This window comes from Dermacentor andersoni, chromosome 11, assembly GCF_023375885.2.
Source record: "Dermacentor andersoni chromosome 11, qqDerAnde1_hic_scaffold, whole genome shotgun sequence".
In the NCBI taxonomy this organism is placed as follows: domain Eukaryota; kingdom Metazoa; phylum Arthropoda; class Arachnida; order Ixodida; family Ixodidae; genus Dermacentor; species Dermacentor andersoni.
The window spans coordinates 96,848,906-96,875,146 of NC_092824.1; the positions used below are offsets into that span (position 1 = coordinate 96,848,906).

General features: G+C 46.7%; 2 protein-coding genes across 3 annotated transcripts in view; one reads left to right on the forward strand and one right to left on the reverse strand.

The window, feature by feature from the left end:
- The window catches only part of LOC126539110 (phospholipase A1-like), a 57,707-nt gene that overhangs the window by 15,603 nt on the left and 15,863 nt on the right, over positions 1 to 26,241 (reverse strand). The window lies entirely within an intron of this gene.
- On the forward strand, positions 2,673 to 20,621 carry LOC126538974 (uncharacterized). Its single transcript, XM_055075116.2, has 6 exons — positions 2,673 to 2,736; positions 3,373 to 3,482; positions 7,999 to 8,898; positions 10,603 to 10,708; positions 15,582 to 15,700; positions 19,691 to 20,621. Exons 2-6 carry the CDS (start codon positions 3,394 to 3,396, stop codon positions 20,010 to 20,012), a joined length of 1,536 nt encoding a protein of 511 aa, XP_054931091.2. The 5' UTR covers positions 2,673 to 2,736; positions 3,373 to 3,393; the 3' UTR covers positions 20,013 to 20,621.

The window sequence follows — 26,241 nt, forward strand, 5'->3', positions numbered from 1 at the left end:
AGAACTGCGATATCTGTTCTTAGTGCGGAGCTGTGGATTTGTAAGCTCCGTGCTTTTATTTCCTTTCTTTTTTTCAGACTTGCCAAGTTTCGGAAATTCTTGTAAAAGAATTCAGGCCACAAATCAAGTTTCCGCTTCCAATAGGCACCAGAATTCAACTTTTTCTCTCAAATGCCGCAAGTTTAATTGAAATCGGCCCAGGGTTTATCTGAAAAAAAGCATTTCTGCGTTTGACATGTGTTTGAATAGACGGCGTCGGAATTGGGGACGAGCTAAAGCTTCCTCTTAATTTGAAATCTAACGTTTCATTGTTATAGTTCCTACTATTAACGACGCACTACTTTTTTTGCACGCCGATGCGGGCACTGCGCGAAGCCGCGCTTTACTTTCCGCAGCGATGCACCAGTTGTAACCACGTTGCACCCGTTGGCATGAGACGGGCGATCAAAGCGTCTAGTCTGCTGTTAGAAAGGGCGAGTGTGATAGAAGGCATCGGTTGTGCTTAGATTCAAAGTAAACGCCGCGAAATTGTCGGAAGCACGCACTCCGTAAATGTAATGTGAAAGATCGTTCATTAAATTCCATGCCCACTTTGTTGCCACTTTGTTGCCACTTTGTTGCCTTTGAGCTAGCGAGGTGTGCACCGCGACAATTTGACGCACATCATGCTAGCGGGAAGCAATAACGGAGTCACTCGGGCGATTTCGATCGCGATCGAGCCCGATCGGGATCAAAAGCGCTCGTGTGATCACCGGTATTACTTACTGTCGGCATGGTCATCTTTGTCGCGAGTGGCTCCCTTCTGTTAGCTTGCGCGAAGGAGGCAATCGCGATCGAAAGCTCTCGCGTGTGACGCGCCGCTATAATTTGTATGAATTTGTGACGCGTGTCTTTATTTTTCCGTTTATTATATCGACGTGCGTTCAAACTGGGGAAGTGTAGAAGCCCTTTAGCAGCAGCAGACGCTTTACGGATACAAGATGTTTTGGCGAGGATGTGCACGGCACGGACAGCCACACTAATGCGGGTGTCACAGGGACACTTTCGACCTCGATTGGCTCCTTTGCGCAAGCTGCAGGAAGGAACCAATCGAGGTCGAGAATTTCGATCTGGATCGGCCTCGATCGCGATCGAAAGTGACCAAGAAAAGCCCACGCAGCGACCACTCGACCAACTAGACGAGTGTAGCGTGGACGTTGTGCCACGTTCGCGGCTCTTAGGGCATAATCGGCACTTGAAATCGAAAAAAAGAAAGTGTTACATGTCATCCACACGAGAGTACCACACCTGTGTCACCCGCTCAAGTGCCGCTTCAGTCACGGTCCGGCATGCGCAGAGACATCCTGTGAAGTATAAGCAATGTTTCGTTAACTGTGCTACAGTCCACTAAAGACGGCGTGCTATCTTCAGCCGTCTAGGTGCCCATAAACGCATTACAGTTCTCGGCGCTTCCGAAAACTAAGAGCGTCGCTATGGCTCCCACAGGGAGCCTCATGCGTTTCTGCAATGAGGTGCCGCCTTGCGCGATTCGGCGTTGCGACCAACGTCGGTTGCGACGTCGTGCGCTTTTTCGTCGAGGGGCAGCCATGGGGCAGCGGCAAAAATGTCCGCCGCGGAACGAGCTTTCGCCGCGTCTGTTGCATGGCTGTCTCGATCGGCGACCTCCACGTTGATCGCACTTCTTTAAACCCTACGTAGCTCCGAAACCACCGTGGTATATGTTGCGTAGAGTTTCCTGTGTGCCCGACGACAACTTTCTGTGGCAGCACAAAGCTACGTACAAGCGCTAGCACGCGCAGAGCTCCCGCTCCTGTGCTACTACGCCAAGTAGCGCCGACGTTTTGATGGCGGTTTACAAAAGCTCTGTGGTTTACAAGACCAGGAAAACCAGACATGGACACCGGAAAGCCATAAAACTAGGAACAGTAAGAAACGGAAAACATTTTCCTATGCTAGCTTTCTTTTGTTGTTGTTGTTGTTGTTGTTATGAAATATGCTGTTCCCTTGAACAAAAAAAAATATCTACGAGAAAATATCATTCTGCTACGGGGTAACTCAAACACAAAGCCTTTCAGCTGCCGTTTGTTTTTGTGGGAGAACCACGCGCGGGGCACAAAAAAATCCGACCAACTATAGGCTAACAGCTTCACTGTAAAAAAAAAAAAAAAAAAAAAAAAAAAAAAAAGAAAGAAAACTGTAAGGTTTTAAGCTGCGTAGCTTCCAGATGCTTACATTCGCGGACTACATGCACGTGCGCAGCAAATAAATGTGTGCTTCGGTTCCGTAGCTTTCGCTGCGCTGCCACAGAAAGTTGTCGCCGTTTGTATAGTAAGTGTCCCAGGAAACACTGTGGGAATTTGAAATATGTGGGTGTCGGATAGGCGCCTTTCACTTGGATGCAAAGAGCACTTGCACGAGACAAGCGGAGGAGGAACGCGCCGGAAAGCAGTGCACGTGCTCCAGCTGATTGATGACGCGACGATCGTGGTTACTCTCTGGTAAGAACTGACCGTCCGACTGTCGCCGACACTCGGCGAAGCGAACGCCCGTACCGACGAATGTCAGATGATGATGATGATAGTGACCTCAAGTATAGTGAACTAGAAGATATTCTAGTACACTGTACCTCAAGCGTCTTTCCATTCTTTATTTCACTATCGTCATCATCGTCTGCCATTTGCCTGCACGGGCGTTCGTTTCGCCGAAGTTTCGCCGAATGTCGGCGACAGTCAGACGGTCAGTCCTTACGGCACATATATTTCGTTGGCATGCTGCGCGCCCTAGCACTGACTTAAAATATCCCATCTCTAAATTGGTGTCGCGAAATACCCCGAAGTGCTGAACAGTTTGTACAGCAAGGAATGTCCCTGGAGCCAACGTCCTGACAAGGCCTGGCGAAGACGAGGCACTGTCGAGACGTTGGCTCCAGCGTCGTTCCTAGTTCTACCTTCCTAGTTCATCACTTTATCTTACTTGGACGGAATAACTTGGTGGTGCATTAGCGTTGACCCCCTTGTGTTAGGGGGCCCTCCACAATGTACGTATGAGGGCCAACTGAAGCCCGACGCAGAGGCGAACACGGTTGAAGCAGCGAGAGGCGATCATTTGACCGCAGCCATTTGAGACGCGGCGCCTCGCGAAGATAGTTGGCTACCGAGTGCGCAGATTTGGGTCGCTGCTGTGTGTTGGGCGTGCTGGTATGCGAACTTGGACCACATTTTAGTGCAAGCAGACAGGAACGAAAGAGTCCATTTTGTCCTCGTCTGCCTGCGCTAAAATGTTATCCCCGCAGGGTCACTCACCCTTCGTAGCGCGTGCTGTGAATGGTTATTGTCGCGCTGTTGTGCCTGATAACCCGTATTGTTTCTTCAGGGCATCCGATTGTGGTCGACCATGAATCCGAGCTGCGACGAGCCAAACCCTGGTGCGAACAGCGTGCTTCCTTCGGAAGATGAGCCTCCGACAATGGACGGCGACCCCGGGTGAGATATGACTGACGGACTCGCATGCAATAGTGATGCGTGCGCCATGCCCAGCGGTCCTGTGAATTTAGCAACCACTGAGGTCTTGACACCGCCACTGTAATTATTTTTGATGTGAAAGCATTATATGCCCCGTTGCACGAAAAATTCGATCGGAGTAGTCGGCGTGACCGAAAGATGGTAGCAAAAATGGCCGCCGGCGAAAGAAAAATACGGCAACAAGGAAATGCTCGGACCAACGTCATACATCTCAGGAATGTTCCTGTGCATTGGAAAACTAAATTCGGCAAATTTCGTTCTCGGTGGGAATCGAACCCGGGCCTCCGCAGTGCGAGACGACGAAGCTTCCCCAACGCCACAGCGGTTCCACAGATCCGGTGGACTAAACTTCACTAAGCGTGTTGCGTAGTGCGTGGGCCGTTGGCCACGTGACGGCGCAACTAATGGGGTGGAGGTGGCGCCACGCAAGGAGTGTATAAAATGAGTACATAAAGTAGAAAGCATTCATGTGCTATTGAATGCCACTGAGTGGTCCGTCAAATTATGAACTCCTCGCGGGTAAGTGAGCCCGTTAAGACGCTTGGCGCGTTTTCATTTGGCCTTACCGAGGCGCAGTTAAAACGCAGGCGAGAGCTTGCGCGGACAAGGAACGCGCGAAAAAAGAAAAAAACATTTCACCAAAGGGACTATAATGCTTTCGCATTCGCACACGTAAGCAATCTTAATTGTATGCCGACATTTTTTTTTCCTTTCAGAAAGGAATTGAATTGAATTATGGGGTTTTACGTGCCAAAACCATTTTCTGATTGTGAGGCACGCCGTAGTGGAGGACTCCGGAAATTTCGACCACCTGGGGTTCTTTAACGTGCACCCAAATCTAAGTACACGGGTGTTTTCGCATTCCGCCCCCATCGAAATGCGGCCGCCGTAGCCGGGATTCGATCCCGCGACCTCATGCTCAGCAGCCTCCTTTCAGAAAGGCATACACGCGAAAGGGACGTCCTTCTAATCCAGCTGGTTTTTTTCTGAAGCTATGCAGAATTTTTAAGCCAAGGTCTTCTTTGGAGACTTCAGATCGATGTGATGTTCGTGGGATCTGCATATCTGGCATGTTTGCCAAATTAGACCATAGGGGACCTATTACACGCAAGACAATGAAGAAGGCATCAAAATGAAGTATACGCGAATAATTTACGTGGATTCCTAATCAGCTTCTTTAACTGCTTTCTTTTCGTTGCACACTTTTAATAATGCAGCTGAAACCAGTCAGTACTTACGCCATATTCATTCCGTTGAATGCTGTGGCCTAGCAATAGTTTGAAATATCCTTCCTCTAAAGGTGTGACGATATATCCTGGCATTCAGATTTAACGCATGTTGTGCAATGCAGGCTCTTTTTGTAATGTTGCAACAATTTTGTAAGATTTATTTCGAAATTGGTGCAGTTCTCAGTCCTTCCTGGCCTCTAGAGAGACGACAACACCGCGGTTGTCGTCTGTCGTGTCTGTGCATGTCTTGGGCATTCTTTTCATCAATCATTTTCTGAGCCAACTAGTCCAGCATATCTCTGCTAAACAGTATGTCTGCAACCCTTTGGAACATGTCACGTCATTCTTCTCTCATACCCTGTCATTAATGATATATTTGCAACGTGTTAACTAAAGGGGTGATTGACAGAGATGCTACTAAGGCAGTCACAGTCCCCCTTCATTTCACAATAATTCCAATTCTGCAACAGCATGCTCAACTCAACACCATGCCAGGGCTGGTAGCATAGCTTGAACAAGCGAGATTAATGAGGAAGCACTACAATGCATATTCACTTGTGCCCACATTTATGAACGACCTCCACAGCCCTGTACGTAAGGTGACTGCTCTGTGATATTATGCATCCGTCGCACTGGAAACAACGCTACAAAGCTTTACTGACATGACCATCCCGCTTAGTGAGACCACAAACCCTGAGAGTAGCTGTGCCAGCTAAACAGTCGTGCTGGCTCTTTCTCAGGAAGTACACGAACGCCTTCGTCAGCCTTTCTCACCCTGTAATTTTTTGTGCTTCCACCTATAGCATAAAAATGTCCGAACCGCAGCTGCTTGAATTGCAAGCAAATGGCAATGCCACCAGGCCCGTCAGCACTTTAACATCACGATAGTGCAGATCTATACTAACTCGTTTAATGCAGTGAAAGTACCTAAAACAAACAATCAAGTTCTCACTGTAAATCTGCCAAGTCCCCACACTTCACCTTTTCTCGCACCTACGTACTGAGGTAAAGTAGGTACAGATGCATACTTTTGAGTCACTTGAATATATAACATAAAGCTGAAAAATAAGCACGTAGGATTTATGGAAGGAAGTCTTCGTTGATGATAAAAATTCTCCTTGCCGTAGCCTAAGGCTACCATCGTTGAAGACAAGGTCTCCTGTGGCGACTTCATACGGGTTTAGCGTATCTGGGCTCGAGCTGTGTATGTAACCTTTTAACAAAAATTAAGGAACAATTTCGTTACATTTGAATGTCCTAGGAACCTGAAAAAAGTAGCAAGTTATAGATCTCAATGAGGCAAAAGTCGAGAAATGATCGCGAAGTAGGTAAAATTAGCGGTACAAGTGTAATTACCGCTATTGTAGTCGAAAATTAACCACACTGAACCATAAACTCCACTATCTGCAGGATCGGCCCACCTGGCATCTTCCTTAAAAAATAAAGAGTGTCAACAAAAGTCGACTTGAATAAATGAAATCGGGGGTCCGGAAAAAATGCATGATCTCCCAATGGAACGAAGAAAATAATGCAAACTATGCAAAAATGTGATGCAGTCATGCAACATTCATCATCATCATCATCATCAGCCTGGTTACGCCCACTGCAGGGCAAAGGCCTCTCCCATACTTCTCCAACTACTCCGGTCATGTACTAATTGTGGCCATGTTGTCCCTGCAAACTTCTTAATCTCATCCGCCCACCTAACTTTCTGCCGCCCTCTGCTGCGCTTTCCTTCCCTTGGAATCCATTCCGTAACTCTTAATGACCATCGGTTATCTTCCCTCCTCATTACGTGTCCTGCCCGTGCCCATGTCTTTTTCTTGATTTCAACTAAGATATCATTAACTCGCGTTTGTTCCCTCACCCAGTCTGCTCTTTTCTTATCCCTTAACGTTACACCTATCATTCTTCTTTCCATAGCTCGTTGCGTCGTCCTCAATTTAAGTAGAACCCTTTTCGTAGGCCTCCAGGTTTCTGCCCCGTACGTGAGTACTGGTAAGACACAGCTGTTATAACGATGCAACATTGCATCATCTTTAATGTCCAACTTTCAGTAAATTTTAAACACATATACCACGTACGCCGAGCTTGTTTTCTGTCGCGTCGACTTTGCTTGAAACGCCTTTTCCATCGAAACGTTCCTTATGACGAAGCTCTATTGGTATTACTTAATAATTCCTAGTTAGGTGCCTGTGGATAGTCATGTGTGACATTCTTGCAATAGTGGCAGCATGCGCTTATGTTCAAGGTAGGCAGTGTTGGGTTTGTTGAAGGTGTCCTCGTCATATTTACTTGCAGTACTAGCTCGCGGCACGCGTCAAAATGTACCAACTGTTCATTCTCTTCTGGATTTGGGATTGTAAACAAAATTGTTCTTTTCTAATATGTAGAAACATATCCGTATGGATTAACATCCAGATGATGCATGGGTGTTTGGTTGCCAATTATGCGTACCTTCTCAGAAATCCATTAGGTACTTTTAGGTGTGGATCAAGTTTTGGTGCCCAAAGTTAGGAACGTGGAATTCGTAACCCTTTTAACCTTTGAACTATTACTTATTGGTATTTGGGGCTAATTTCTGTCATTGTTGTTGAACAGCAAGTCAGTACAAGTCAGAACCGGGTTCAGTAGCTGTAGCTGCATTTTTTATGAGACGTTGGACTATTTTCTCGGGTAGGTTTTTTTACAGATAGTTTCATATCACGAGGAAAACACTTTTCCAGAAGCTGATATGTAAGTTGCTTGAGTACGCTTTTCTCTTCTACTTCATATTATTGTCGGCTACAGTGTGAGCTGTGTTCACTGCGAGATTTGGAATAAGACATAATTCCATTGACAAAGATGACGTCGCCATTTTGTCCATGGCTTGATTCTGCGTGTATTCTTTCTTAGTTGGTGCAAAGTCGCTGTCAGGATCTCCGAATACCACCTTGTTGTCATGCTGACTTCGCAAGCTGCCGGGAATCCGCAGTAATAAAAGAAGCGGCGAGTGTGCGCCACCTCTAAAGTAGCCAACGTGTGCTTGAGCAGACGAAGAGCACTTAGTTAAAGCTACCGATCGCTCTAATGCCAGGGAGTGCTAGACAAAAGGTTCCCGTGGTGAAAGTGCTGACGCGAGAGAGGCCGCAAAGCGGGAAAGGAGAAAGGAAAAGAAAAGCTGATAGCTATAACTTAATTTCTGACACCTGTCTTTCGGTTGTGTATTCATGTTGTCGTACTCAGCACTACTTGCTCTCAACTTGCAGGGCACTTAACCAGAGCGGGAATCCCGGAGAAGAGCTGCGTAACGGCACACGCGGCCGCGTGAGATCCTGGCCATGCAACGTCTGCTCCAGAAACTTCAAAACCCGATTTGCAATGCGCGACCACGTGCTCACGCACGCGAACGAGAAGCCGCACTGCTGTCCCGTGTGCGGCAAAACATTCGCCCGGCAGAAGTACCTCACTAACCACAGCCGGATTCACACGGGAGAAAAGCCGTACCAGTGCGACGAGTGCGATCGAAGGTTCGCCTGCGGGACGGACCTCGCGAGGCACGCTCGCACGCACACGGGCGAGAGACCGTACAAGTGCGCAATGTGTCCCTCGGCGTTCTCCAGGAAGAACTCTCTCAACTGTCACCTCCTGATGCACACCGGTCAGAGACCGCACCAGTGCACCACATGCGGGCAGTGCTTCAGGATGGCGCACCACCTCACGTACCACGTGCGGATCCACACGGGAGAAAAGCCCTACCGCTGTCCCACGTGCGACAAAACATTCTCTCAGAAGAAGTACCTCAGCAGCCACGCTCGCACACACACGGGAGAAAAGCCGTACCGGTGCGACGAGTGCGACCGCAGGTTCGGTACCAGAGAGGACGTCGTGAGGCACACTCGAACGCACACGGGCGAGAGGCCATACAAGTGCACGACGTGTTCCTCGGCGTTCTCCGAGAAGGGCTCTCTCAACCGTCACGTCTTGACGCACACCGGTCAGAGACCGCACCGGTGCAACACGTGCGGGCAGCGCTTCAGAATGCCGCATCACCTCGCGTACCACGCGCGGATTCACACGGGAGAAAAACCCTACCGCTGTCCCGTTTGCGAAAAGAGGTTCACCCAGAAGACGAGCCTCACGACTCACGCCCGTACACACACAAATAAGTAAGGCGTAACACTTGCACCGGTCTTCGGCCTCTTTCTCACGGAAGGACTGCCCGACTACTCGCATTCTGACACACACCTCCGAAAAGTCACATTAGCGCTACATGTTCTACAAAAGGTTTCCTCCGCGGGCAGACGCTGTGGGTCACGTGCTCGAACACTGTGTTAGTGCGCCTCGCGTAAAGGACGTGGCCGGCAATGAGGTTCCCTCGCCAGGCAGTTCGCACGAAGGCGCGCCTCCGCAGCCAGCCACAAGTGTGCTACAGTGTGACAAGAGCCAGAACTGGCCCATCAGAACCCGATCCGTTTCGGGTGGGGCCTGTGAGGTGGTTTAATAACGATGTTTCCGCATTAGTCCTCAGCGTGTTGTGGTACCCTCTCGAGATTGCCCGGATAAGAGTTGGGTTTCGCCCTGACGTAGGGCTGTGTACTGGACCTTTATGCACTACTATTTCGAACATTTGTGCAGAAAATTTTCGTGAGCTTTCCTTCAAAATGATGTTCAATGTCTTTACTTGAACTTTTACTTTATACGCTGCTTGCATTTCGTTTCGGCACTAAATAAAAGTTTTTGAGCGAAGTTTCGCCTTGGGACAGCGGTAAAAAAAAAAAAAGTGAACTCGTTTGCAGTGCACTTGCGCGATTATGCTTTTTTGACAATACCTAAATATGTTTACGAACATTATTTCCGGTGATGCTAAGCGGAAGGCATTACTGCGTAGGGTTTACGTCCACACAAGTGAATGGGATGAAAGGAAATCGTGGATGAGCACTTAACAACTTTGGCTGCGAAAACACCGCTGCGGGAAACACAGTGAAACTTTATCTGTCGGGACAGTTGTGCAACTGTCTAGAGTGTATGACGCCTTACGACGGATGAAGCTCTAGCTAATGGGTTAGGAGCAATTAAACCTAACAACGCGGTGATTCCCGAGAGAGAGTGCCCAGTTAGTTGAAGGTGTCGCTAGCCTTAACGTGCGGTAGTAATTTGCGTGACCATTGCTAGGAGTCCAGCTATATTGACGTGCGAAAGACGACCGATTTCAGCAGTTTCAACTACGCCACCGCTACAGCAAAGCATGCTGGTAATAGGTGCAGATTTAAGAATAAGAGGCAAGTCTACCGAAGGAATTTTCGAAAAGGAATTTTTGGTGAAGCTCAACGTGAGAAGGGCTGCACCGAAGGGAGCCAGGTCAGCTAGTTCTATTTACTGTATTTGTGCACTGATAATAAAGTAGGGATGAATGTAACGTTAAAGCAATGGATTATTTTATAGTAATCACTCCATTACTTACTTTCGCTAGTAATTGGCAACTGCAATCAGTTTTTGAAAGAAGTAATTGTAATCGGTTACTTCTTTTTTATATCGTGCACAAGTCTGGTACTTATCATGTAATTAAGGGTCACTGTCACTACATGCTCCCTTGGCAGTCGGCACCAGCAGGTTTCTGCAACAGGAACGTGTGCGATGCCCCGTTTAAGCTTATGATCCAAAGATCCCGCTAAGCTAATTTTCTTGAACATTTTTTTATAATAATAAATAAAAATACTCGTAGCATCTCTTCCTTAATACATTTTTTTAAAGTTCCCAACGGCGTTCACAGAAGTAAGTTTCTTTATTAAATTTTCTTTTTCTAGTTTTTGTTAGTACTACAGCACCATTCGTGGCCTTTCCTCCGTAGTGGGTCGCACCATATCGCGCAGGTTCAACCAGCCAACCTTGCCGTCGCCAACGTGGTTCGTTCGGGAAAGCCTCTTCTGGTCGGACACATCGCGGGAGGCAGGAGCGCTCGCCCGCTCACCACGATCGGTAAGCACGCGGAGCCACGATCTTCAGGGATTATTAAAGGGAAAATAAGATATCCACCCGAACGTAGCACTTAGCTGAGTTCGAGTGGATGTCACATTTTCCCTTTAATAATTGCTTCCCTCCACCTTGCGGGTTTCCGTAGAACTATTAGGTCAAACTCTTGCCTTTGCTTCCGAGTTGTTGATAAGTTCGACTTCGCCTGCCATCTGCTAGCCGCCTGCTTAGCTCAGGTGGACCCACCGTGGTTGCTCAGTGGCTATGGAGTTTGGCTGCTGAGCACGAGGTCGCGGGATCGAATCCCGGCCACGGCGGTCGCATTTCGATGGAGGCGAAATGCGAAAACCGCCCGTGTACTTAGATTTAGGTGCACGTTAAAGAACCCCAGGTGGTCAAAATTTCCGGAGTCCTCCACTACGGCGTGCCTCATAACCAGAAAGTGGTTTTGGCACGTAAAACCCCATAATTTAATTTTTTTTTTTTGTTGTTAGCTCAGATGGTAGAGCGGCTGCCCCGGAAAGGCGGTGGTCCCGGGTTCGAGTCCCGGACCAGGACGAATTTTTCTTCAACTGCGAAGCTTTTCTTTCGAGGAACCGTTATGGGTTTCCTTTGTAGCACTTAGCTACGTTCGGGTGGATGTCTCATTTTTCCCTTTAATAATTACTTCCCTCCACCTTGCGGGTTTCCGCAGAACTATTACGTCGATTTCAGGGCTGCGAGAATTAAGCACGACGAACTTCAAGCTTTGTATGGGATTAACGCTGGTAAAGTTTCGCTTGTGTTCTTACTGATGCTAACCTGGCCAATCGACGCAGCAGAGGGGCGACGAAAAAAGCACTACAATTATTAAGGGGAAAGGTGAATATGGCCAGTTGGCATTGATCCATAATTACTAGAGCGCAAACGACCAAGGCGAAGGGGAGACACGAAACAACAGGACTATGAGCAGTCGTTGTTTCTGTGCACAAGTGGCACATACCCACCGTGGGGGATAGTTAGGAAACGATTACTAAGGATAACGGACCTGCGCCGACGGCTTTAACACTGAATGGTGTTAAAGGATTGCTGACACGAAAACCTTGTGTACCGCTACATTTTATTGCGTTAGCAATTATGCGGACTCTCGAAGCGCATTTCCGCCGTCGGCGTCTCCGCGAGGATGCGTGTAAATTACAACGGCGATAAAATCGTCGCCGCGCGCCGTATGTGCAAGTGAAAGCGCGCGAGGGTCGCGGCTCAATTTCGCCCACGAAATGGAGGAAAGCGGGGAGGACGCGCGCTGTCTTCTGACGCGCTCAAGGCTATGGGGGAAGGAGAGAGGGGGGTGGGCGTTCTACCAACACCACCTAGACAAGAGAAGGCCTGGGCGTTCGGCGAGTGACGTCACGGTGAAGAGGCCGGTGGCGTGCTCAGGGATACGAGTTGAATGAAGGGATCGCGCCCTTATGGGCAACGTTAACCAGAGCGCAGTTATTGTTTTTAGGCGTAGTTGAGCAGATGGCCCGCACAGAACAGAGGGTGTTCCAAAATTATTTTATTTATGCAAAACTATTTACACACTGCGTTATTAAAAAGCCCGTCCGTATAAATGAAATGGTTCAACCTTAGGATTGAGAAAGAATTTCGGGTAAATGATGACAGGGAGCATGGCTTATATTGAAAAGCCACAGTGTTGCCCTCTTCTTCAGAGTAGCTTCTTTGTCTTGATTTATCGTCGGGGTCAAATAGTTTGCCGTTCATGCGACCACAAAAGTTCTTCAACAAAATGTTAGCACTGCACCATAACACATATCTCATGACTTCACTGGTGTGCCCTGCTTCACATTCGGGACACATTTATTTATTCCAGTCTAGATTAGGCTCTAAACGAATATTTCGCTTTTAAGGCACTATTGCGTACAGTACCGCAGTCCACCATATTTACAACACCTCAAATGAGTTTAGCAATGGAGATACAAAACATTCGTGCAGCTATTTACAAAGAAACAGCTGCCTTATTCCGCAGAATTTCAGCTTTTCTCTGCTTTGCCTTAGCATTGGCACCCAATATTCTGTCATTGATCTTGCGAAACCATGAACGCATGATTTTTCGGCCCCGATTTGTAATTTCTCCAAGCAATTGGGCGGGCAGCACCTATTAGGCATCTCCTGGCATGAACGTAATCCACATTCCGCGGCAATGAAGGCTTGCCGGACACACAACCGCAATCGCAGCACAAGCGCAGAGACTACATGCGCGGTTCACGTCCAGAAAAAAAGTGTGCTCGGAAGCATGTCGCAGCGTGCCAGGGCTTTTCTAACCCCCAAGCTATCCTAGGAGCGGCAGGGTTCCGGGAACTAATCGAATTGTTATCGCCGTCGTCGCCCACTCGCTCTTCCGCGTCTCATTTTCAACACAGGTGCGCCGCTCGTAGCTTCGTAGCACACTGCACGGAACTTCTTGTGGGCCTCTTTTGCCTGACGTAGCTCAAGGGGAAAGGGTACAGCCAGAAGGCCTTAAGTTCTCTAGAGGGTGTTGGTTCTACTCCGGGCGGCCGCGCGCGCCCACCCGGGCCACTGTATCTTGAAAGCTCTCTGCGACGAGGCCAAGGTCTGCCGTGGATAGGGAGGAGGAGGGACGAGGGAGTGGGGGAGGCGGCGTTCTGCTCCGGGCGGCGTGGGTCGCTGTATCTTGAAAGCTATTTGCGACGGGTACACAGCTCGCCGCGCGCGGTTTTCGCGGCTTAGTTCGCGTTGACGCGAGACGCAGCACGGTCAGTTCGCTCGCTGCTGCTGCCACGCTTCCTTACGGCGATATGACAGCGAGTTTCCGCGGTCATCGAGTGAGATGTGTTCATGTTGGCTTGTGCGCATGACACCATGCTTGTTAATTTAGCTAGTATGCCTATGTTTACAAGTTCATACGGCCAGTAAAACTGCTATCCTTACTTTGTATAGCTGTCCACTAATTTGCTATCGTAGTGGATGCTTCGCTTTTGGGGCGAAAGTGCGACTTCTTTTAATGCGACCGGTTCAATATGAGCACCACCTACAGCGTGGCTTCGGACGTGGAACAGTAGACTGTTCGCGCCACCGAAAACGGAAGTAGCGGTCACGTTGTTTCCAAAAGAGAAATGGAAAGTCCGGTGGAAAACTCAATAAGACAGGGAGGAACCGAAAAAAGGAAGGGTCGATTTTTCTTTTTTTTTTTAGCAGATAAAGCGGGGAAAAAATCATTAAAATTCCAACATAATTATACTTGCCATTCTCTGCTCTACAGCATATAGTTCAGAAGCGACGACGACGAAGAAACGGTAGAACAGTTTTCAAGTGTATTCATTAAATGCGTTCAGTTTCGTTTTGAAAACGAAGTGCAGCCGTCAAACGTACTGAGATACAGGACAACCTCTCGGTTTTGGTCGAGGACTGGTATCTGGGACTCCGCAAAGCATGTGGAACCGTCAACTTGGTGGCAACGCCTCTACACTTAATGCCTAACAAGCGCTTGTCACCATGTGTCACTTTGTGCATGTTTCAGTCTACACTGCTACAACCTCCCGATTACAACCAACGTTGCACTTAATTCTCATCATACTGCCAGAAACATTGGCTGTATGAGCCGTGACCGTGGCTGCCATGGTCAATGCAAGCACGCGGGCAAACACCGATCGGAAGGCGCCTAATGGCTGGTGCCATCACGTGAGCAAATATGGCGGCGGACCTTACCCACTTTGGAGGTACAGAAAACTAGAGTGTGTCGAGCACACGTGAGGGCGTCACACTGTGCTGTTGATAAGTTGTCGATAAGTTTGTCGATATTGCCGATAAGTTTGTCACAGTGCACATCGTGGTACTCTGCCCGCTGGATTATACCATAACGGTTTGCTGTGTATGCTACAGCAATAGTGAAAAATATAGTGTGTATACAGGCTACAACATACTTGAACTAAAAAACTTTATTGTCTCGATGAAAGTTCGAAGCACTGACAGCGTCTAGTTGAAGCGCATTTCTAAAGACCTGCCACACCTGAATATTTTCTTTGGTTTGACATCCTGCCTGAACAGTACATATTTGAATATTGATATTTATATGCTATGCACACGTAAGCAGTTTGGCTCCACTGTGTCATGAGAAAAAATATGAAAGGTCAACCTGCCACGTGCGGTTTGCTGCCCACCGCTTGGGGAAATGGGATTTAGCTCGTCACTAGGTTGCGCTACAGTGCTTTTAATGCTAAAGCGCAACAGGCCCTGGTGTTAAAGTGATGCTGAAGAGAGAAATGCTTCGAGCTCTATTAGTAAATTACTCTGGAAACGACATGGAAGCCATATAAATGCTGCCCTTACATTGAGAAGCTTGGCAAGCTAGAAAAGTTGCAAAAAGGAAAAAAATCATTGGGGATGCCGCCTAGCTTAGACTAGACGTTCCTGCACTATCCCTCAGTGACGTCATGGATTTGACGGCGTTTGCTCAGGCTTAGCTATGTTTTTTTTTTTTTTCAGTAAAGGTGGACATTGTGTTCTAAAAAAAAATACTGAACTTACCCAGTTTCAGGGATTCTCAGGGAGCCATAGAGGCCCAATCTCAAAATATACACTGAAAGCCGTGGCCTCGCACAGGTGTACCGACACAGGGTGCAGTGATAATTCCTTTTTTGACAATGAAGTTTAACCATCTTCTCTTCTAATAGACCTTTTACCATGAAATTAACAAAAATACAGCAAAAGATTAAGAGTTTAGATCAATTTAGTGTTTCCCTTTAGGGCCTCTATCACGTGTTTTCGCTGAGCCAATCACTTCTTCACGAAATGCATTGTCGGTGCGTGTTTTCGCTAAGTGGTCCACTGGCCCCGTCCCGTTTCCTCAAAGTGTGCAGATATGTCCCGGAAAGGATAGGCTCGTACCCCAGCAGCGACCATGGCAGCGACCACTGAGTCCAACGATGGCCAAGCAGGGCCTGGGAAAGACAGCGCTCAAGGTTCCAGTGATTCGGGTACCATCGATGACGACACAGGGTGATTTCTTGTATTTACTATATTACGCGAAGCATATTACTAGAGCTCAACCCAGCTCCTCAGGCGCGGCGGTGTCGCCTTCAATACCACGTGACACCGTGACGTCACGACAGAGGAGAAACGGGGCTCCAACTCGCGCCGTCGCCTTCAAGGCTGACCACGTGACACCGTGACGTCACGACAGAGGAGAAACGGGGCTCCAACTCGCGCCGTCGCGGCGGCGGTATATAAGCAGCTGCGCTTGTTTCTAGGTGGCTTTGGGTCAACTCTTGCAAGATGGGCTGGTAGGGAATCGAACCAGGGTCTCCGGAGTGTGAGACGGAGACGCTACCACTGAGCCACGAGTACGATGCTTCAAAGCGGTACAAAAGCGCCTCTAGTGAATGCGGTGTTGCCATAGAAACTAGCTGTTTCTAAGGCTCAGGCGTGCGTCGCTTGCTCAGGCGCACATTTCGTTGCCGCGCCGAACGCTGCGTTGCTCGACGCTCCCCGCGTCCAATGCGGGGCGCGTAGTCGCTGCGCCGTAGCCCATTGTCTTACACCCCTTGGCGGGTCGACGGGAACGCTGTCGCGTTCCACTCTTGAAGGCGAAGCAGAGTAACGCATGAGTTGTTTCTTCGTCTAGCCGAACCAAATATAGCCAAGCAACAGCAGTTCACCAGGCTAAACAGTGGTTCAACAACTAAAATAAAGGCTAGTATGCTTCGCATTCTGGGCTTAAACCTTAGCTAAGCCACAGCCATTTTTTTTACAAGGGTGCCGATTTGGGATAGTTGGTTTAGCATCAACATTTTGGGCAAACAGCACAGGAAGACTGGACTAAGTGAACACAACGAACAGGCACTGACCATCAAGTGGTGGTTTTATTCAAAGGAAAAGAAATATATATTACAGGAAAAAAGGCCAGAAGCAACGAAAATAGCCAATGCCAAACAAAATAAAGAAAAGAAGAAGAAAAAGCTACAAGTTCTCAAGCACCAAAGCAGGCAAGAGATACGGCCGGCAACTACCCCAAACAGTATCATGAGGGGAAACTAAAGGTACTTGTGAACAGAGCAAAAAAATGAAAACCAAGCAAAAAGAGGTGATATTAACAGAGAGCATCTGCAAACAACTAAAAAGACAACAAAAACAAATGTAAAGGTGATAACAGTAAAAGATGGTGGAGGTTAGTGTCAAAAAACACACGGATGCTAGTTGTAGGGATATATAGAATCTCTTTCCTCACGAGGCAGCATAACAGATAGCGTGCTAATGCATGCGGAACCTTTCTTGTGAGCAATATACACTTCCCAGATGTCCCATGCTTGCTCATAGAGTATTTGTGAATTGTGCAGGCCCTATCAAATAAATATAAACACCCACATTTGAAAGAATTCAAGACCAGTTGCTGCCTTTGTTCCTTTGAGCGAGTTAGAATATGCACAAAGCCTGTCATTCACATTCCAGTCTGCCCAACATAGCTTTTTCCGCAGGTCAAGGGCATCTCATAAACGACATTCAACATGCAGGGCACAGAGGGGTTCCTGTGCTTTCTCACAACTAAATGTCTGTGTGGTCCCAACTGGGCTGTCATAGCTATATGTCGCCAAGAAATAAAGATGTAATGCACGTCTAAAAGCGAACGGCGATTTCATTATGTTGATGGGCGTTGTGCATGCTAGTTGTGTTGTACAATTATTTAATCAAGTTCAGCTTGCCATCTATTAACTTGCCTAATCGAAAAGGCGTGAGTACGAAACTTGTGGAGGACACCAAAAAATGACCAACAGCGTTTGGCGTTTTATATATATATATATATATATATATATATATATATATATATATATATATATATATAAAGAATTGCTGGCTCTCCCATAATCGAGAGTAGATGTAAGCATGAAATGGCAACCGGCAAAGCAGGTTGGTTGGAGATGATAGTAGCCACAATCTTAACATGGGTGTAGTGCATGTTCACAATGGCACACCCCACCACACAACAATGCACCATACCGCACCACGCCAGACTGTGCACTGGTCCATACGGATGCTGCCCAGCTAGAAGAAAGCTGTCTGAAGGTGGCACGACAGGCAGCAAAAGATGCCAGGGAGAGAGTGCATTGCCCAGCTTGAATGAGCCGGAAGGAGGTGCCATGCAGCGTGGCGCCATCTCTCGAGGCAACACAGATCCCGCGACGTGGAACTCACAGACCGCTGGGGTTGAAGAGTACAGGTAACCCTGTCTCAGTGCCGAACAATGACAATGAAGTGTATGGTGCCCTGTATCTGCCTTTTGAACATCGCTATTGGAAATGACAAATAAAAGTTCAGCATACAAGAAGTTACAGCTTAAGGGACATTGTAAACAAACATGAGGAACTCAGAAGCAATATTTTTTTGCAACTTGTTTGGACAGTAACTAGCGCATGTAATGTGGTCGTGTACAAAGGGCTGGGGGCCAGAGACAGCATTTTCTTAAGTTTTGACTGATTGCCCGGATGATCTCTTTCTGCTCTCGCAACTTGCCCAGATGTTTTCATCTGAGTGGCCAGATAACAGCTCAGGGTTTTGGCTCAAGGTCACTTGAAGGTCACCGACAACGGGAGCTAAAAGCATTTCATGCTTAAAAGCCAGCAAAATTTGAGAAATACCACATGACAAAGCATCTGTGTGCCAGCGATAGCAGTGGTTCCTTATCATCTAGTGCACTGTGCATGTTAGGCACGTACGCACGTTGAAAGCAAGGGTTTGACATTTGGCGAGGACTGAAGGCGCACACTGAAAGCTGCTGATGCGTCAAGGAATGGGCACGGTCGCTTGTTTTGAGTGCAATAAGCTAAACCTTTATTTGATAGCACTGTAATTCCTGGCACGCGAACGCACTGACATGTGGTAGTTCTCTTTCTTGCAAAGACTTTTTTTCATTTACAAAAAAAGACCACATAAAATCTAGGTTGCTTTTTAAGTAGCTATCCGTCATTTCTCGACATCCTCCACAAGTTTTGCATTGACACTTTATCAATTTCCCAACGCAATTGAGAATTAGCAAATGAAACATAAATAATTATCTGAGTGCTCATGTACCATGAACAACCATCAAGAAACAGTGATCCTTCTTCTTGTAAAGCCCTCCACTAATTTTTAATAGTTCGCATTGACGTCTTAATGGCCGTCGTCTTGGTGCCTTAACACGCTGAGATGCTGTATGAACAAGGAATATGACAGCATGACAGGGCTATTTTAAGTACGCCAAGCGACAAATCGATAACAATGATAACCTGGTGAATAGTGGTAGCCACCAAAAATCAAAACAATGTAGCATGATAATATGGTGCACCGACATGATCGCCACCACATTTTAGTACTAGCTATCAAGGTGAGAAGCTGTTCCGGATGCCTAAATGTGGTCAAATTCTTGACGACATTTAGATGGGACAGCCGGTCCAGAGTCCACGAGCTCTGCGACTGTAGGCAATGATCATGCACATCTCCGTGCAAGGCCAACTGCCACAAAATTTCACTTTGCTAAATTGGCTATAAATAGGTAGCGTATACCACTGAAGCAACACTGGTGAAGCAGCAGGCTGATAATTGTGCAACTTTCTCATTAGCAGCCTCTAAACAGCACCTAAGCAGACAAAGCTTGCACCTAGGAGCTAGCAAATATGACACAAGTCTTAGTACGTCGCCTCCAAGATTGTTCGGCGTGCTGCGGGCGCCGGTTATCTCAGAGGTAATGCCGAAGGGCTGCGGGTACAAAGATGTGCGTCACTTCTAATGAGCAGTGATGGTGCTTTGTTTTTTTTTTCCCCCCGGTATCAAGAACCTCTATTTCTGCAAGCTTTTCATGATGCTCCCGCACATATTTCAAACGTGAAATTTTTTCACCAAGGTTCCTCTAGGTCTAGACACACTATCTTAAATTAGGCTTTTAATGCTGTCCAAGATTTTGTTGCAGCTTGCCTCTAATGTGCATGGATAGCAGACTCTCTCATTGTCGTCTCGTAGGGCCTGCGACAGGTCTGAGGCGCAGCGGGCAATGCGTGGACACAGGCGGCGGTCAGGCATCAACTCCCGGATGTGCGGCATCTGCGAGAAGACCTTCAGCAACCGCTCGGCCGTGCGGAGACACCTGGCGACTCACACGGGCGAAAAGCCTTTTTCGTGCACCGTATGTGGCCGGCAATTCGCTCTGAAAGGGAATCTCATGGCCCACAGTCTCACACATTCAGGAGCCAAGCCCTTCGAGTGCCCCTTGTGTCCCTGGGCATTCTCACAGCGGTGCTCGCTGAAGCGCCACCTTCGAAGGAAGCACAAAGGAAAAAACTGAATTCGTCACGAAGTCGGAGGTTGTCTTCGGCCATGCTGGGGTTGTTCATTCGGAGAATAAGCCTCTTGCCTACCGATGAAAAGTTCACTTCGAAAGCGTACCACATGACATCGAAACATTGAGCTGTCGATAGACGTTCGCATTGGGCAAACAGCGCCAAGTCTGCTCGAGAATACTTAGTAGCTTACGTTGTTCTGGTGCTATTTGTCCAATGTGAACCCCATGACCAACACCAGCAGGCAGCCAGGCAACACAGGTTGTACTGTCGACTGTGTAGTGCGCAGTCAATCGACAACGAAGCCGTCACCCATCCAGCACAACGCCACCGAAATTCTAGTGACGTCAAGACCAGCCGTGATCGTGCCAGTGTACGCGAGATGAGTTCTTGTGAAACCTGCCCGCCTCACTTGATATCACTTTGCGGGCAAAAGGCGATTCCATGTTTATTGTGCGAAAGATTTTTGTTTGTTTGTTTGTGGACTGGAGCAGTACACAACTGTGCACCGTGTGTCACCTCAGTGAACACCATTTCCTGTGAATCAGTTGTTTTCCAGTGCTTACAACTTATTGCTGTGCTCTTTTCATGTGATAAACCTTAACATCCTTTCAGTTTTAGCGTGTGCATTTTGTGTAAAAAGAAGATTACAGGGCAAACTGTATTGCTTGATTGAAGTAAACGTACTGCCTCAATGCTGCTTGCAAGTAGCATTTGATAGACGGCTAATTTTACTTGTTGATAAAAAGACATTCAAGCAATTGACATTAAGTTCTCGTACACTGACTGTAACCAGCAGTGGTACAATGATAGGTATGACTTTACAAAACGCGGATGGCTTGTATTCTGGCCGAGATTCACCGAAAAGCTCTGTTGTACTGCTCTGCTATGCTGTGTTAGTTATTGCCGGCAAGCATGTGGCTTATTTCTAGTGTCCCCGCATCTGTTGCCTTCTTTCAGTGGTGGAACAGCCATTTCGCCTTTCAGCGCAGGTCCTGGTGCAGCCAAAGCACCGATTTGGCACTGCGACAAGCACTTTTGGCACAAGGTCCACCACAGGTGTGCTTATCATGTACTATGCAAATTTTAACTGATATAGTCGATGTGTTGTAGAGATGGCTTTGCGTGAGGCTTACCCCGCAAGCACAGTCAGGAAAGGATGCGATGCTCCACGGCCAGGTTTGTCGATACGGCACAAAGAAGGCAGCACAGACAGATCATCAGCAAACACATGTTTATTAACCCAGGATACAACACAGTTGCGACTGTCACAGCTTGTGGGCAAAGGCTAACCGCAAGACCAATCGAGTATATGAGCCTGCACTGAACATGACATTTTGCAATATATTCATGTCATGCCGTGAACATGAGGAACTTTTGACTTGACTTTTCGAATAGAGGACAAAAAGGAAGCACAAGTGCCACTGCACATGCGTGAGACGCAAATAGGGATTTGCGTTCGTGTCGGCGACGCTATTTCGGTGAAACAGCAACCAAAGCTCGATGCAAAAGCTTTGCGCTAGCGAACATGGCAGCAACCATCGAAGTGCCGGCTCTCGTGGTGTACCACATTCAACCTCATTCGCTAATACCATTGTTAACCATGCACCACATACAATTATTATCGCAGCAGCTCTATTGCAAAGCCCCGCTATCACCCATAAACATGGAAAACGCTTTCTTTTTAATCCTTACATATGACCTTCTTTTCCGGCGAACTCCGCGGTAGCACCCGGGCGGGTTCGATGAACACTGAAATAAAGCACCAGCAAGATGGTACAGAGGCACCACATTGTACGTCCGTCAGAGAAAAGTGCACAAATGACGAACCAGGCAACTCTGGTGTTTCTCACTATACAGTGAGTCTCTATGGACACAGGCCTCTGCTTCCTTCTACGATGACGATGATAGCATGCTGTTGGTTTTGATTTCAGTTTTGCTAGCTGCAGAGCATCGACGAAAGGAAGGTCTCGCTCTTATACATGCTTTGGCGCAGGCTCGGCACAATTTTCTGCTAAGATGCACTTTTGGTGCAGAATGGTGACAGCTCTCAGCACAGTTTGGTGCAGTTGGCACAGCCGTTCCACCACTGCTTCTTTTTACTAAATGACCTCTTCCCCCCACCCCAACATAGACCTACAGGATCAATGACCCTTCCCAACTCTCCCACTAGCTTTTCATTGAGCACATGGAGTAGCACAGTCAGTTATACCCACCCCTCCTTTTTTTGACAAAAGGGAAAAAGACTTAAAAGTAACGCTGTGGCAGGCTTTGAACGTGTGACGCTGCAGGACACTGTTTTGCCGTAAGTATCATCTTGCGGTAAAAGTGGGGCTAAGAGGCCAATTCCAAGAAGTTTCGTAACAGCTCTAACAAAATTGAGAAAAGCGAGGGAAGCAAAGGATAACAAGCTCTCTATGTGGTACATTCATTCTTAGTGCATATCAGATTCGTTTTTAAGAAAAAAAAGTTGTTGAAGCTCACGTTTAAGCCATAAGTGACTGTACAAAATTTATGAACACTGTGTAACTCCTGTCGTTCTTGTTGACAGCTTGAGTGAAAACAACACTGGAGCAGTGAAGCTCCTATTTGGTCAAATTAGATCTGGAAGTGCTTCAAAAATGGGAGATTTGGCACACCATGAACATGCACTTTGTGGTTATTGAAGCTCAGCCTGAATGAAGTTTCTATCTGGTTGCATGTCACAGATGTCACAGTGCAGTATGTAAATCACATTGCTACTGTCACAGTCGAGACATCTCATATTTCAGAAGGGAATTCAATGACGGTTGCCTTAGCACCGTCGAATGCTGCCATGTGTTTGCACGCTTTGCAAGGCGGTTTACCGTATGGCTGGCAGCCCGAACTCATTGTTGCATTCCTAGCTGTTTTGGATCTGGTGAACTGGTGCTGTGATGCAGGTTTGTCGGTATGGTGCCTTGGGATATTACTGTCTTCCAAAATGCCACATACCAACAAGCACGCATTGCAACACTAGTTGACTTCATTTCTTTTTCAATTGGCCGTTTTCTTAGCACCGTGTTCATGTGCCTTCACCTTTATGCACTGTAGTATTTCAGGATCTAGTGAGGATACCCTTCAATTTCCTCCAGTGACAGTACACCATTTGTGGTGGATGTTTAAAGATGGGGCACAGATAGCTGCTCTGTTAATAGGATAATAATAAAATTTTTAGAGAATAGTCTTTATGGATCAAGGCTTCCTTGAACTTCCAGCTACGGCTACCTAATTCAGTGACACCAGAGCCTATTCAACAATACCTATGAGCTTGTGAGTAAGGAATGGTCATCTTGCAGTTGCACGAATGACTACTCTTGAAGTGTAGGTATTGTCGGTGGTCGGCAAGCTTTCTAAAGTACAACATTCTGCAGATGGAACCTCCCTCAATTCATACCGCGACGTACACAAAATTTATGCTTCCTTTGGAATAACTGTGTGTGAATGAGATGGATGAATGAACAGAATTAAATATCATAGGAAATTTAAGAGACTTGTTTCATCCTGTTTCCAAAGAAAAAAAAAAGAAATTGCAGGTGCCTCATTGGCTGCGACACAGGAAAAGGCTTATCAAGGGATGCCACTAAAATTTTTGCCGAGTTAGGCACCATTTTTGTTCCTCTTGCAGTTCTGCTTATCCGAAGAAACTGCCTACCATTAAATTCGAAGTACGTAGTTGTTATGAAGGACCAATGGCAGCAGCATTGAGAAAGCCTTGTTGTCCAAGTTTTCAGAGGTTTTTGCCATAATGTGGTTTTTACTATTGCGAGAATGCCATCACAATGCATAATACTTGTGTAATGTCCTGTCCGTTGCCACCAGAAAGCTTTGTTCAAATATTTGAACAGAAAAGCCAATTAATTTTATCCTTTTCAAAGCCATACCAGTGAACAGAAAGTAGGATTGCGAATGGGTACTCAAAGCGCTTTGCGTGTATTCGCAGGCTTCTTTCAAGCTCTGAAAAATACTTTTATGCAGTACGTATTGAGTGATAGAAAGCTGTATTAGGGGTGTTTCATATTGGTCTACAATTTTCTCATTGACACTTTTCATGTAATCGCAATGTTTGAGAAGCTCATTAATTAAGATTAATAATGTAATTAGGAAGAGTGCGAATGCCTCTTCCATTATACAAATGCCAGCTACGTGGCATTTGTATATTTATAAATCTAGGTGCATGATAATGGGGACACCCTGTATATGCAACTAATGCAACAAAAGTATATGAAACTAATAAAGGCAGTCATGTGCATGGCACAGCGACATATCTTGTTAATCAATGGCATTTAGTTGGTTTGAACATGCAAAGGGACTTTGCCACACAGGAGTGGGACTTATTGGTACACATGATTTTTATTTTCCACTTTCTCTTGAAAAACGTGCACAGATGGCTGAATTGCATCATTCCTTCAGTTCAGTCAGATTTTCATCTTCAGCCATCTACCTACCATGAAATGCAGCTCCATTATGTGCATAACTTTACACTGCAAGTATCTCCTCACTTAGCTTACGAACAATACTGTAGGTGGATAAATATTCGCAACGATTTCCTTAGGCATTATCATCCATACAATGCAAGGCCTTTCGGAATGAGCATGTGCCTTTATAAATTTCCTGCATAAGAAGCCCAGGGAAAACATGGGGAATGCGGGAGATGGAATTTCAAGACGATGAGCAAAACGAGAACAAGGTGAAAGCAGGAGTCAACGTTTCGACAAGTGGACTTGTCTTCTTCAAGGCAATGTATGCTTTCCTTGCCACAGTATATGTAGGTGGTGTTGTTTTAAAGGGGAGAGGGTGTAAGGCAGGTGGGTGCGGCACGAGGGAGGGTGTGTTAGCAAGTCGAATTGAGAATAAAGGAATGCTGTGCACAAGGCCAAGGCCAGGGCCACCCCCCCGTCTGTCAACCACGAGTCCACGCACACGTGTTAGCCAACGTGTTAAAGTCGACAGCGTCTGACACGCCAAGAAAAAAAAAAGGATACGCCAAGAAACCATACTAAGTGTTGTTGCCTATAGCCTGAAATTTAGCATAGCGAATAGATTCTAAAGCTCCCTTTGAAACGTTTATGCCTATTGGTTGCAATGTCTTGAACTTATGGATAAGGTATGATTCTCTGTATTTTCTTTCTCATTCAGAACAGAAATTTGACTGTAAGATGTAGAGTTTAAGTTCATCAAAGTTATGACCAGGTTGGTTGAAATCTCGGCGACGGCTTTGGGAAGCTATTTAGCTGTGTCTGCGCGATGTCCGTTTAATCTGGCATTCATTGATTGTTCTGTTTCACCGATATATTGTTTCTTACAGAAGGAACATTGAAGCATATAATTCACATCCGAACTTGTACAAGTGAAGCTAGATATGACTTCATGTGTATAAATATTTGCGGTGCTTTTAATTTCAATGTCACTTTGAAGGTGCCTGCAGATTTTGCACCTGGGGCGACAACATGCCTTCATTACGGGGGAATGCTGTTGGCTGACTTTTGCGTGCAATAACATGTCTTTAATGTTCCTGTTTCGGCGATAGGTAACCCTAGGTACATCCGGGAACGCTTTTCTCAGACGCTCGTTACTTGATAATATTGGGTGGTATTTTCGTAGGATGTTGTTTATGTTTGGGAGTGCATTAGAATACATTGTTATAAAGGCCAGCGGTCTGTCAGATTCTAGTATGGGCTGTTTCTTCGCCAATTCCGACTGTCTCTCCAATCTTGACGTGGCACCATAAGCTCTATCGAGAGCAACTTGGGGATAGTTCTTTTCTGCTAGCATTGTTTTAAGGTCATTTAGGTGGTGGATATAATCGTGGTCTTCGCTGCAGATTCTTCTTATGCTAACACACCCTCCCTCGTTGCCGCACCCACCTGCCTTACACCCTCTCCCCTTTAGAAGAACCCCACCTATATATACTGTGGCGAGGAAAGCATACATCGCCTTGCAGAAGACACGTCCACTTGTCGAAACATTGGCTCCTGCTTTCACCTTGTTCTCGTTTTGCTCATCGTCCTGCATAAGAAGCGTATCATTCTACTTAGTCATGGGTCATTCACATCTACACCGGTGCACCATAACAAGGACAACGCAACTTGCCCTAACTTTCTGTTTTTATCATAGCAGAAGCCCCAAAAGAACAAAATAAGAAAACTCACTAATGTCGGTTATATACATAATTTACATAACTTTATCTCCTTATGAACGAGAAGAAAGGGGTTA